The sequence below is a fragment of the Calidris pugnax genome, unplaced genomic scaffold (assembly GCF_001431845.1).
Source record: "Calidris pugnax isolate Ruff unplaced genomic scaffold, ASM143184v1 scaffold40, whole genome shotgun sequence".
Taxonomy (NCBI): domain Eukaryota; kingdom Metazoa; phylum Chordata; class Aves; order Charadriiformes; family Scolopacidae; genus Calidris; species Calidris pugnax.
In genome coordinates, this window is record NW_015090796.1 from 2,691,960 (window position 1) to 2,706,750 (window position 14,791).

The 14,791-nt window shown below is 39.5% G+C and overlaps 1 protein-coding gene across 1 annotated transcript in view; it reads right to left on the reverse strand.

Moving 5' to 3' along the window:
• POLR3G (polymerase (RNA) III (DNA directed) polypeptide G (32kD)) overlaps positions 1-14,791 on the reverse strand; it is an 18,410-nt gene that overhangs the window by 2,977 nt on the left and 642 nt on the right. Inside the window, exons 2-8 of the mRNA XM_014936871.1 lie at positions 13,873-14,021; positions 11,821-11,949; positions 9,598-9,727; positions 5,425-5,487; positions 4,635-4,685; positions 1,437-1,507; positions 502-630 (exon numbers count right to left, since the gene is read on the reverse strand). Coding sequence (XP_014792357.1) covers positions 502-630; positions 1,437-1,507; positions 4,635-4,685; positions 5,425-5,487; positions 9,598-9,727; positions 11,821-11,940 — 564 coding nt within the window. The 5' untranslated portion in view covers positions 11,941-11,949; positions 13,873-14,021. The remainder of the gene's footprint in view (positions 1-501; positions 631-1,436; positions 1,508-4,634; positions 4,686-5,424; positions 5,488-9,597; positions 9,728-11,820; positions 11,950-13,872; positions 14,022-14,791) is intronic.

Sequence of the window (14,791 nt, forward strand, 5' to 3'; positions counted from 1 at the left end):
GAAAAAAAAAAAAAAAAAAATCTATCTCTGTATCTGTGGAAGGAGCAATTTATGAAAGAAATGTGCTTTAAGCTGCACTTGAGCACCCATGTTTTAAAACAGCAACAGGATTTTTTTCTTATTTCTTAGGAAATAAAAAAAAAAATTCTAATGAAGTTCTGAAGTCTATGGAAAAAGAGGCATTAGCTTTTTATGTAAATGTTGTGCCCTGTTTTAATGATGAAAAGGAATATTTGTATGTATTGATTGGGGCAGGACACATTCCTGCTTGCAAGACCTTTTTTCAGAGCTCTTTGGGAGTAACAGATCTAAAACACCCACTCAAATTAGCTACAAACAATACAGTACAGCAAATAAAATGGATGTAGTAATGCCTCTCACTACAACTCTCCCTCAGCATCAGAGGAATAGCTGATCAGCCAGGGATGTTTCTTTGAGAGCCAACACACTGCTCCACGAACGGGCTTCGACTTTGTGTAAGCAGGAAAACTAACATCATACCTCTTCTTGCTCCTCTTCATCATACTCCTCTGGTTCTTCTGCTTCTTCATCATCTTCTCCTTCTTTGTCTTTTGTTTTGTCTTTCTCGTCTTCAGATTTTTCTTCTTCATCGTCCTTCTTTTCCAACTCCTGTCACAAGGCAATCTCCTTTACAAGGTAATCCCAGGTTACAGCCAACAGCATGTCCTCCACACTACCAGAATGTTATGTTGCGGTTAACAGCAGGACAACTAGCATAACAACATTGCAAAAATGGGTTTTGTCAATATTTAAAACAATGGGATGTGAAGCACGAGAACTTCCTAAGACTTCCTTAACTTGATCAAGCATTAGCCATCAGTCAAAAATAATATTGCCTTGTGTAATAAATCGAGATGATGATTTCCCTTTACCATAGCAAAACAATGCATTTGCACCAAGCAACTGATGCATCACCAAGAGAAAAAATACAGGCTGTTTCACCTTCAAGCTTCCCATTCCCATTGCTTTCAAAACCGAGGTCCCTTTCCTCCTAAATTTCTGTATGTTTCTTCCCTCTGAACTTACTTATTAAATGGTTTAATTTCCGCATCAGTAAATTGGTGAAACAACAATAGATTTAAAAGCTTTGGCACCAGTTCCTCCTTCGGTAAGATCTGACAGGAGCTCTGCTCTTCACCATCAGGCTACGTCGCTGCCCAGTGAAGAACAACTGGTCGCTGTGTTCGGAGTCAAACAGGAGCAAAGAAAATAGTTTTTCCACACCTAGAGTCCATCCTTATCCTCTCCCTCATGCTATCACCTTGCAGAACAATTGTCTGTCACAGTAACAAGACAAGACCCGAAAAAGGCTGCTTTTTTGGTTATTCAATCCATTTTGTACCAAAAAACCAAAAGGTTTTGTTTTCCTTCAGCAAGTTCTATTGTAGAGTTTAGAAACAGCATGCACATCTTACCTCGATTTTTTTCAACACATCCAGATTACTTTTAGGCTCAGAGCTTTTTGCCCTTTTTGGTTTTGCACCTGCTGAAATAAAATATATAACTATTACTTTTTTCATATGGAACAACAAAAATCACCTTGTTTTACTTGCTCCTACAAGCTTACATCTTGAGTATGCCATGGAAATCCCATACTGTCTGTATTAAAATTACCTTAGACTTTGAGCTACATTATTCACAGAGGTGTAAATACCCCATTTATGTAAGTGAAGCCTACAGGGCCCGTCTGAAGTTCACTTTGAACAGGTAGTTGACCAAAGGCTTGGCCAAAGTATGACGCTCAGCTTCACAAAATACTTTTCACCTACATACTCACAGTATCTTAACAAACTAGCACACATTAATGACAGCTGGGTGCTTCAGATGGGTAGACAGAAAAGGCAGACAACAGTTTATTAGCTCCAACACAGTAGGCATGGTTACTGCAGCTAGATGGCTTTTGGACCACAGTTGGCTCTCATCTAATGAGTCCACAGTCCGTATTTCTACGTAGTCCCTTGATTCATGAACATAATTTTATATTGCTTAAGTCACTCCCTGCAATCTTAAATTACCCTTAAATCTTAAACTACTCCCTACAATCCAACCTCATTATGCTACTTAACTATACAATGGAGCAAAGGTGAAAAATAGCATTCCATGGACCCAGGTAAGAGCTACCTGAATTGCAGCAACCTAAAATAAGGTTGCCCCAATTCCAGGGGTAATTTGCAACATAGAGCTAATCTGTCTTGGGTAGCAGCCCTTTCTCAGTGAAAACTCCTGTGTGAAGTGCGACACTGGTGTAGCTACATGGATTCTGGTGGACAAGGTACCCTCAGAAAAACTTGCACCTTTTTAACACTAGGCTGCACTAAGTGGTTATCAGAAAGAAAAACAGCGTGCATCGATGGAGGGGATATCCCTTCTGAGCAGATAGTAAACCAATGAGGTTATGTTTGTTATCTGGCCTAATACTTAATGAAGCAGAACACTAAGAGCTGCTAAGAAAACAACTCTGTTTTGTCAAAAGCATTTGGCATAGACAACCTTCAGTTCTCTTCAGTGTTTTGCCTAGGAAGGGATTATGTGACAAAAGCACTGCTCAGAGCTGAGGGGAGTCAAGCTGCTCTGCAAAAACATACCAGCAGCGTCAAAGCAAACACATCCAGAATGAAGTAGGCTTTTAAGTAAAACAAGTGGAAAGCGCGATTCAAAATTATCATCTCTGCACAAACCCCTACAGGCTTTTGGAGACAAAGCCTATAGAACAAATAGGCTGGAAATGAAAACAGACAGGCAAGATCTTTCCCTAAATGCTGGCTGTCTCTGGAGCTTACCATAAAATGAGAGGCACCAACCCATTGTTAGTAGAACTTCATTCAAAATAGCTCCTTACCTCCCTGTAGCTTACAGGTGCGGTGCAATACAATCTAATCCTTCCAAATACCTGTTCCTTGGGCTTAAATACCTCTGATTGCTATAAAGATATGCATACAGCCAGCCTACAAGAGCTTTGTTTTTGGTTTGGTTTGGTTTTTTTTTGTCAGGCACTGCTGCTATCTAGGATACCGCGTTCCACAGCCAGGGGTAAGCGTGGGGGAGATGTACAATTCCACCAGAAAGGGGGAGGTGTGTAAAAATGAAGCCATCCCTCTACATGTAACGATGTAGAGATCCCAAAACCACTCTCCTGCAATATGTGAAGGTAGAATGGTAGGAAACCTGCCTGAATTTTGGTGCAGATTCTCTCCACTCCCTTACCTTTGTTCCACTTGACTATAAAGTGTCACCTAAGAAGACTGTCCTCAAAACACAAGGAGGATACGTACCAAAAGGGGTAATGTGTCACTGATCAGATATTTACAAACCTCATGAGTCATATGGCTTTTGTACAACCTCTGTATCAGCAGGATTCCCCCCAAAAAAACTAAATGATTTTTGCTATTTTTTTAACCCAATCAGATTCTGATGGCCAGCTGATCTTTGCCATTACAAGTATATAAGAAAAATGTATTTTTAAGAGCAAATAGAGAGGAAAAGAGGAAAAATCCCCCATTGTGAGCAGTGATTCTCTCTTTGCTTATGATAATCACAACATTATTGTAACATGGAATAATAAACTGGCATTTATGATTTTCATTGGATCTTGGGAAGTTAACTATTGCATCCAGACTTACAAAAGCCAATGCACTTTCTCTTTTTTTTTTTTTAAAGTAGGTATGTACTAGTTTAGTCTTTAGAGATTTTGCAAATAAGTATTTAATTTCCAGTTGAAGCTTGCAGTCTACCTTTAGTACTAATAACTCTCCTAAAAGGAACAAAGCTTCCAGCTGGTCCAGTCTCCATGACTACTGCACATTCTCTTTTCTTTTTCTATTTTATCCTTGAACTGAAACATGACACATGAAGGACTTGGACAAAGAGAACAAGAAAGTAAACAACTCTATGTAACAGGCAGCTAGACAGAGGAGGCCAAGTGTTATTTCACATCAACAGAGCCACAGACTTCTACAGAGAACTTAAAATAACACTCATGCATGCCAGGAAACAGTTTGAAAAACAAATACACGTATGATGCTGTGTAATAAAAAAGTTTTTTTTCCTGTAAGAACAACCAATACCAGCTCCAACTGCTGTTGAAGGATCTGGTTCACAATTCTGCAGAAGAAAGCTGAAAATAAATAAAAAAAAGTAAAACCAGGGAAAATAGAAAATAACCTACATTAAATCACATATGAAAAGCTTTAAAAAATGCAAAAGTCAACCAAATCATAAACAAGGTAATTGAGAAACCAAAAATATAAGGGAAATCTGAATAGCTAGCTACTCACTGAATAGAAGGGTGAGCGTTGACTAAAGATATAAACTTTCAAAACAAAAAGCTTTCAGCTTTTTAAAATCTTTCACTGTTACATATCTCATATCTTAATATGGTACATCAATATGAAAGGCAGGAAAGGAAGATAAAGCTGTTCCAGTAATTTTAAAAATCCTACAGAAGCAAAGTAAAAACCACAAAAGACAGGCAGACTAGTAAATTATTTAGAAAAAATATGCTAAAAGCCCTGAGTGTTCAGACTAATTAACACTTCTACCATTTTTTTTTCCCTAACCAGCTCCAGTATGTCTTCTAGTGTGTACTAAATGCTTCTTAAAACTATGCAATATACCTTTTTTGGTCTTTTTCTTTGGCTTCATCTCTCTTGGAAGTCTTCTCCAATCTGTGCAGAAAATAGGTTTAATATATACAAATGATGACTTATAGCAGTAATTCTCCCCCTGCTGCCCTCTGAGGAAAGGTAAGGGGCCCATGTTATGCTTGATCCTGCTCACATTCATGCTGAAGTGTTTTAGCACACAACAGTTTTATGGAATTCTAGCTGTACTTTAAGTTGAGGAACTAGAGTGAGGACTAGCATCTCACCCACTTAATGACAACTGGCATCTGCCCCAAAGGGCCAAAGTTCAGCCTTTCCAGTGGCCCACATGCCCTTCAATTTACATTCTATAATTAAGTTGCCAGTGGCAAGCTACACAGATATGGTTGTACAAGTTTAATGTTATAAAACCCAGCTACCCGTGACTCAAACATCAGGTTGGGTTATTTTTAGTAACATAAATGTTTGCTCCCAGTTTAAAACTGGTATCTCCACGGTGAGAAGAGAAAAAGGAAAGCTGGAATGAGAGCTAAAGCTTGAATTTTTGCTGCAAATCAGTTGTTTCAATTGCGTAAATAAATAAAATCGGATTTCGTCCCTCCCTTTTTTTTTTTCATCAAAACAATACTTTGCCTGCATATGAAAACATGCAAAGGGTATGTATTACTCATCAAGGAATACACAACTTGGTAAGAATTTGCATATTTTTTTATTGCTTGAAAAATAATGAATCAAACATTTTAAAGAACAGAACATTTCACAGGTTAAAAAAGAATTAGCCTTTGATAATCTCAGATATTACCTGGGGTCCATGCTGCACGCTCCTTTTCAATGTCCTGGTACTTCTGACTGTACCTCTCAATTGCTATAGAAAAGGATGCAAAGAGTTACAGAAATCAGTTAATTAAAAAGACAATCCAGACATCATCCTTGATATTTTCCTGTAACTAAACATACAGTGTATTTTCTGATCTCACATTGAACACTTTCTTGTGCTGTTGTCAAATACCTAAAAACCAGTTTAATGTCATTACTTCGAGTAGTTATCATATAATTCCCAGGACTAATCATTTGCTAAGTACTTGTAAAACCTGGATTTTATATCCTCCCCCCTCCCAAAATGGCAAAATTCTCAAATACCCCCAAAATAGAAAGCAGTATCTCCTTTAAATCAAAATACTTTCCCTTCCCCCTCAAAAAAACCCAAACAAAGCAAAACAAACAAACAAACAAAACCTACCTCCAAAATTGTTGTAATTTATACTTACATTCTTGGAAAGCGTAAAACCACAAAATGCAGATATAGTCAGGGAAGCTACGTTGAAACATCAAAAGACCACTAGCTCTTTCAACAGTTTTGCAATCAAACTTTTGCTACAAAACCAGTGAGTGATGTTCCCAGAATGGCTCAGAAAGCCACCTCCCATATTGATCATGATCAGCTTCCAATACTTTCAGGACTTCTGCAATGGCCAAGCTTTGCAGCACAACACAGATGTGTCCTGAACAGCAGCAACACATTTTAGTCCATTTAACCTCTTTCCAGACGCAAGAATTAAACTGAGAAATGTGCTGTGAATAATACAGTAGTGATACAGTGGTGCTGCAGAAAGCTTTCTTGTACAATTTCTAATGACAAAAGCAGTATCAAAAGTTAAGAAAAAATTAAGTTTCAAAAGAAATCAGTCCCATTTCTTACTAAATGACCCTGCCCAACTGCAAAAGCCATGTAATGCAAAAATTACTGATCTGATTCACTAATAACTCATTACCCAAACAGGGATAATTTTTTTGTAGGTATTGTACAAAAAATGGTAACAAAGACAGGCTGTGACCTTTACAGTCAAGGACTTCTAACATACTTAGCAGAGACAAGGAAGGGAGAAGGAAGACATCAGAAATGAAACTCGAATTTTAAACTTAGTTATGTTAAGGGCGAGCAGAAGACCTACTTAAAACAAAGAGCTTGCATTTAAAATGACAGTGTCTCAAGGGGCATTTAATGTAGGTGGCCTTCACAGATGCTGTAGGAAACTGTTAGCACAGAGAGGGAAAGGAAGTAGAAGTTCTGATTTCAGCTTGAGGCTCTTTAGTGAAGAACTAATTGTTGATGCCACCTGTAAAAAAAATACAACTGACTGACTCTCGCCACTCACAGCTAACGAACCCACTGCCACGGTGACAGTCACCCAGACGTAGCAGATACACCTGCAGGAGAAATATGAATGATTCATAGCTTCTGAAGTGAGGAAAAAAGACAACTTTCAACAGAATATGCCTGCTACTCACTCAGAGCGAGTGCTGAAATGAATGATGAAAATCTAGTCTCTATGCCACCCTAACACATCAAAATTGCCAGGTAATATTAGATATGGCTTTCATTTACTACCTGAATAATGAAAGAAAGACAGATAGCCCTGTCCTAACTAATTAAAATGTTTCCCTTCTCACACTTCAAAGGACCATTTGGCTCACAGATGTTGTGAGATTTAAAACCACAGAGGTCTAAAACAGTCCATTTTCTCCTGTAGCAAAGCCAATTTAAGAAGTTCCTGGCTGTCTCTTAGTCCTACCAGACGTGTCGATGGAATACAGGGGAGCAAAGGGCTGTAAACCAGATAACAGAAAAGATCAGTTAAAAATAATCTAACCTGAGGGAAGAAAGCAATTTTCTTAAAGCTAGGCCACTTCTGCCACATAATGCAGTTCAAGAGACAACTGCATACTGTGACTGAGATGAAAGCAAGCTTTCTCAGCTGCAGACCACCACTGATGTAATTATACTCCCCCCCTCAAATCAGGTATTTTTGTACAACTAAAGGTTAAGTAAAATGTTACCTCAACTTACCCACTTACCCTTGGGGGGATGATGAGAACTTTTGAAGCATTATTTGAGTCTGTCAAGCGGCTGTCTACCTGCTTTCCCAGCAACTGCCAGTTTTTGTGGAAAAAACAGTCTTCAAAGCTGGCAGTACAACTAAAGAGCACACTCAGCAACAAGAGAGAGATCACTCCATCTCATAAAGGAGGCTGCAGAAACAAAGACGATTTTGAGGTGAACAGTAAGAACGATGACATGAGGCCGAGTTGGAAAAGAGAGGATGGTATGTTCTCATACAGTGGCTGCCTCCTTGGAAATAAGCCTGACAGGCTCTCAGGCACAGCAGTTCCCTTTTTTTTGTGCCTCAAACAGAAATAGCAAACTTCAAGCCTGACAAAGATCAGGAGCACGGCAAGCTCTTGAGAGACGAGAATCCGACCAGACTGAAATTTGTTTACTCAGAAGATGAAAGGGGAAACGTGATAAAAAGAGGAATTTGGAATTCTACCATCATAAAGGGATCTGGAAACGAAGATCAGATCTGTTCTCCTTGCCTCATAACGAAGGTTTTACCTGGCCACAGCGTCAGGGTCCAACCCCTGGGCCATGCTTGTGCTGCTCTATGGCTGCCTGCTGTGTCCTGGCGAGAGGCTGGGCTCCAGCTGCAGGTCAGAGGAAATATTGTGCCTTTTGTGAGCCAGCGTGTTCACTGCTCACACTGCAGAGTGCTGCTCCGTTTTAAACAGTGCTTTAGTACAAGTGGGCAATCAGTAAAGTGTATTAACCCCTGTTACATTCAAAGCCTAATTAAAAAAAAAAAGTAATTATATTGCGCCCAGATTTACAAACCTCCAGAGTTCACCACTACACCATGAACAAAAAAATGCCAAAAATTCAAAGGGGACTGGACTACGTACCTGTATCGTACCGACATCATGAATATTCACTCAGAAAATACTCTGATGGTTTTGGGGTGGAAATTTAACCTCACATTTTAGAGTTCAAGTCACCTCTCATTATTCAAAATCAGCACAAGATAGAAAGGAAAAGATTATCCAGTGTTTGGCCACTTCAAATATCTTAAACAAGAACTGCCTATTGCACTTAAACTTAGCCTGGGGTCTGACACATGTGGCAGTCCCTATGATGTTTTATTTCCCGTTCCCCTGTAAGAGCACTTGCCATTTATACCATTCAGAACAAGCACTCAGGAAAATAATTCAACTGGGCAAAAATCACCAGTGAAAACAAGCAATCCTCACAGTAATAACCTTTTGTGACTGCTAGATTGACAATCCCTCTACAACAAGGCAAACAGACATCAGGGTCTTCCTACCCTGCTCCCCTTTCCTTCTTTCCCACTATCTCAGTTTTCTGACCAGGAAGCTTGGATTTTAACAGTATAATGATATATGACTGGATGTTCAAGTATAGCAGAGCAATTACCGTAATCAAACAATAACAAAGCAGTTAATTTTTAATCACGCATAACCAAAAGACATCCTCGGGTAGAGCAGAATAAGATCAAGCTTTGGCTTCTAGGCCAGCTCTGCGTCTGGTGCAAACCTCAGTAAATCACTTATCCTCATCTCAATCTTCATATTTCAGGTGACTTGTCAGTAATACTCATCGATCTTTCCTGAGTGGACTTCAGGGAAAAAAGTTAGTACTTTTTAGAATGTCCAGCTAATAAATATAACATTGATTATTTTAAGTATGTCTTCACACAATAAAAATGGAAGCTGAAATTCAACACTAGTATTTACTACAGATTTCTTTGCTCCATTGCAAAGTTTTTAGGGTATTTTAACATGTAGAAATTACTATTTTGCTTGTATTGGTTAGCATATAATTGAAAAGACTGCATATACTTGGTCTAAACATTTCTTACTATGTATCAGATGGAACAGATCTTCGATACCTCTCTTTTTCACACACCAGTTGCTTTCCAGTTTCCAGTGCTTTCCAGCACTTCTAGGCATGACCCACAACTTCAGTAAGTATAAGAGTAGAAAGACTCCCTGTTACCTTAAGCTGCCAATTTTTATCCTCATTATCAGTACAAAATACATCTTCAACACATGCATTTCACTACGTCATCCTTCACGGAATAATAAATACTGAAGATATAAATGAAAAAGCACACAAACAAACCTTCACGATCTTCTTCTACTGCCAAAAAATATGGCATTTTTTTCATAGTTCCTCTAAGATCTTGTTTTAAGGCCAACATGTAATCTTCATCTTCTCCTGTTTTCAGAGGCACTGGCTTATTGTCTGTACTCTGTACAAATTATGTTCATTATTTATAAGGTCTTAATATCCATCAAATATACAGGAACACTAACAAAAGCTACAATAAATACAGCTAATCACAGAAGAGTGCAACTATGCATTATGCTACTTCACAAGTATACTTTACTGCATTCTGACATGCATAACCACATTTACAACTAAATTTATACCCTCTATGACTTCACTGTATCTCTCTGCAAAAACGTATCATGAGATCAAGAAAAATAAAGTATTAAGACTGTGAAATAGTCCTACACAGACATGCTGAGTTCTTAACTGCCAAACACAGTCTTTCACAGCAGCCTAACTTGCTCAGAAACCACTGTTTCTTCCTTCACTCAGAGTAGCACTGAACCTCTTCTAAAACCGCATTTTATCTACATTAAATATGATTACTCCAAGTAACAAGCACCCTTTCCATGCCTATTGCCACAGAAACAGGCTGTGCTGTCATACAACCAGGTTGCATGGATTTCAGTTTCTGTCAGCTGAATTTTAATTAATTGTTAAGGTTTGGATTTTGGGGTGGTTTTTTTTTGAACACTGAATCTAGAAATTGGGAAAAATTGGGATAAAAAGGGATAAATAAGCAAAAAGAGTTTTAAAAATGAACAGAACACTAGAGACAGAGTTACACTAGATGTGGCTTCTCTAACATGACAGATAGTGCACAATCAATACTTTAAGTGTTAGATTGCAAAGCACAAAGTGCTATCACAATCCCAGAGCTGGATCATGAAGGGAGTTTACTGCTTCCAGCTGTATTCTCTAGCAAGCCAACATTTAAAATCACTAATGTTGCTGATGGTAAGCTGATGTTCCTTAATTGGGCTTCTAATTGCATTTACAGGAAATTCCTAAGAACTTAGAACGTGTCTATTAGAAATTATGCAATAGCAACCGTTCAGTTCTCAAAATAATTCCACTGCAAGCCAATGAACAGCTGTAACATACTTTTGGTCACTGCCCAATATTTAAATCTAAATCTTGAAATTTTTATTGATCCTAGTTATGCCACTAGTTTTTTTTTTTTTGTTTTTTTTTGTTTTTTTTTAATGGCAGAGGATTTCCCCTGACAAGTTTAACTTTGTTCTGAAACTTTGTTCACAGAAGGAAGAAAGCGTCTTTAACTTCTCCATGGTATACTTCAGATATGCTGGAGCTAGTAATTCTCCTACAAAGCCAATCCACTGCTGACTGTAACCGCAGAAGCTGTAGTTCAGGCAGAATTCAGTTTCCTAGTGCTAACAAGCAGACTGCCACATTCACATTAGGACCAGTTACAGATGGTTTAGCATCAATGAAATCACACAACTTAGTTGTAAAGGATCTGTAACACCTGGTTCAAGAAGTCAAAACCTTCTGAAGGTGAAATAACTATTCAGAGAAATCTTAACGTAGTACCAGTTATGTCAAACTTGTAAGTTCCCTATCATAACATGTGAGATTGAGAAACGTGTCATGCACTTTGCTCAAATCCTGACGTAATTGGGAAGTTTTCTTCTATATGCCACATTGTAAGACTACTTTCCCACCTCAAAATTGCCTGAGCTTCCCTGCATTCCCTGCAAAATGCAGTCAGAAAATGCTCTTTCTTTCTCTTTAATTTCCAAATACATCCCAAATGCCAAATGTCAATTAAGTTTCCTTAATTACGTAAGAGATCTTTCAGTTATTTTCAAATTATTTTCAAATGCTGTCTACTGAGGTACAAGACGATCATCCAAAATCTTTGCATCAACAGTAAATTTCTAGAATCAGCAAATCCATTCACAGCTTCAAAGACATAAGTTCATGTCAAACAAATTTATCTATCCAGTGTTTCCACTACTATGCCCAGAAAACGAAAAAACGAGGTCTTTAACAAACATCTGGCAAGCAATCTAGTTAAATACGGCATACACCAGTTAGCAAAGGGACAAGAAGTAATAATAAGAAAAACAATTATTTACATTAAGGACTTCAAAACGGACCTAAAGTGCTTAGTGTTGTTCATATATTTAATTACGTTATCTAGATGTAAGAGTGAATGCAGTTTACCTGAAGGCAGAGAGTGTGCTCTATGAAACTCACTGTACTTACAGGAAACGGTGGTGGAGGCTGACACACGACATCGGGTAGGGCTGCACCTTTAGCAAAGCCAATGGCCTCGATGTTGAAGGTAAACGAAGCACGTCCTCTCCCTCTACCTGACCCAGCCATTTGGGGTTACTGAAAACATTACAGATTTTTAAAAGATTTATTTTTGTTACACATATCAAACGCATTTATGTATTACCTCTAAAATTAATATCTAACAAAGATTACAGCAATTTTAAAACCACTCTCAAAGATCATTTTAAATAGCAAGCCATTTGTAACGCCCATCTTACGTTCTTCCACGTACTATAAATGTGATACGTGCCTAAAACCAACTCCCTGCCTTCATTTCTCTCAGCCACCTCCGCGTGCCTGAAATTACCTCCTAACCCAGGAATTTTAAACATTCTTCTTCTAAACTTTAGACACACTAACTTGAGTTCAGTCAGGATAGAATAACCAGAAACAAGATAATAAAAAAAAAAAAAAAAAGAAAAAACAGTTCAAGGACCCTGAACTTTCTTTCTGTGAGTTTCTGAACTTCTCTGCAAAAAACTGTTTGTTTGTCACTCATGTCTTCTTCATCCTTCAGATTATTTTTTTCCCCCTTTATCCTTGTAACTTGTTTTTGGGTACAAATAAAGAGACAAAAGCAAAGAGGTTCAAGGTAAAAGAACCAAGGGACTCCTGCATGTCTGCAAGCTAACTGCTGATAAAAAGGGTTTGTTTCTAATTAAAATATTTCACCAGGGATATAAAAGAAAAATAGTCTGCAAAACTCCCTTGACAGTCAAATCTCACCACCTTCACTCTTACACCAATCTTAATCTCAGGACTGTATGATCCATGGGTTGGCAAAATGGGAGAAACACATTTTTTGCAGGGAAGATGTCTAGGAATGGGACCCAAGAGAAGTCTGACTGAAGCAAAGTGCTACTGCTCACTCCCCGGGACTGTGTAAAGATCATATCAAGGCTCCAGTCCACAAATCCCATGTGCTGTTTATCATTAATTACAAGGTTAGCATATTGCACCCTGCTCAGTAAGAATGTGCATTTAATTAACCAGAAATTAAAAAAAAAAAAGAAAAAAGAAACTGCAAACTCTCTGCAAACCTGGAAATAAATGCATACTTAAGATCTTTTAAGATTCCCTCAAATGCAAGCAATGGCCTTTTTATTAAATGCTAGTGAGAAACAGTTTGGTGCAAGTACTTTCCTACTTATTATCTTCAACAGGAATAAGCCCTGTTTGGATAAAACAAAATCACATTATATATTTCCACATCACTCGGCAGCGCAGAAAACTGTCTAAAAATAAGCAGAAAGACCTAAATAAATCATTTTAGGAAAGACAACAAAGCAGAAGCTGTGCCTGAGCATTTAATTAACCAGAAATTAAAAAAAAAAAAAAAAAAGAAGAAGAAAAAAGAAACTGCAAACTCATTGGAAAACAGGATGAAAAGCAAGATGTGAGCCTGGCAGATGGAAAAAAGATAAAAGCAAAGCCCCAAATATGAGCAATTCTATTATTTTAGGTGTGAAAAAAAGGAACCAACAACATAAGTAATCAAAAAACCAAAAAAGTTAGGGGACATGTCCAGCTAGTAAGGAGAGGTACACTGTTTGCATTAAATATAGTTAATATAAAGATCCATTTTAAAAATGCTGCTTCAAAATTAATTCTTGTGAAGATTGTCTTGAAATAACACATTAGTCTGATGAGAAGTAACAAGCTTTATAACCAGCAGTATTTCAATTCCGCAGTTTTATGGAAACACGTGATTTTTTCAAGCATTCTGGCTGACAAGGTTTATGTCCACTGAGACCATAGAGCGACGGTGACAGATGATTGGAGAAATCATGAAGGAAAAGTTGAACTGCACAAGCCTGACAAAGTTACCATGACAACTGTTGTTTTGGCTGCCATGAGGGATGCTCAGTGGAGCACCTGGGTGCATTTTTGAGTTTACAGATAGTTTGTGTGTCATGTACTCTGCAAATGAGAAAGTGAAGTTCAGATTTAAGCTTTTAAAATTCCTTCACAGCTACGTACGTTGTTGCTGGGGCAGTCAGCCAGTCAGTGGAAGGCTGCAGAAGCCTTTGGGAGGGAAAGGCCCGTGGAAACAGGGTCCCTGCCAGCTGGTGCAATGTTGGTGGGCGTGAGGAGACTCAGCTGAGCTCTGGCTATCGTGCGCGGTCCCCCTGAAAGTAAAAGGGTGAAAGTCTGTGTCATGATGGCCACAAGCCCCTGCCATCTGGGAATACCCCCCTTCAGCTCCTTGTTGCCCTCTCCCTCTGCCGCACTGCTACCCCCACCCTGAGCCGGCAGACACCCCCAAAAGCTCCCCCAGCTCCCCTCACCACCATTATGGCTCTACTTTCCCCGCTGCAGATGGGTCTCGGCTACCTGCCCTGGGCAGTGCTCAGCCCTAACACCAGAAAGTAAGGGGCTTCAATACCTCTGTCCTCTCATGCAACATCTGCCCTCTCCCTGCCCCCTCAGGGCCCCCTCAACATCCCTCAGAGCTCCCTCACTCCCCCATCTGAGCTGCCTCATGACTCCTTCCCACACCCCTTCAGGGATCCCTCATGGCACCATCACCCCCTCTCAGAGGTCCCTCACCCCTCCAACCCCCACGGGTCCTTCAACCCCCAGGGGTCCCTCACCACCCCTCAGGGGTCCCTCATATCCCCACTCCCCTTTCCCTGGCCTCTCGCAGGTCTCCCTCATCCCTTCTCAGGGCTCACTAACCCTCCTCAGGAATCCCTCACTCACCCTCAGGCCCCTTCACCCCTCTCATGGCTCCCTCATTTCCCCTCAGAGCTCACTCATCCCTCCTTACCCCCTCTCAGGGGTCCCTCAACCCCCCTCAGGATGGCCCACATGCCTCCCTCATCCCCCCCTCTCAGGAGTCCCTCACTCACACCCAGGGGTCCCTCACCACCCCTCAGAGCTCCCTCATCCCTCCTTC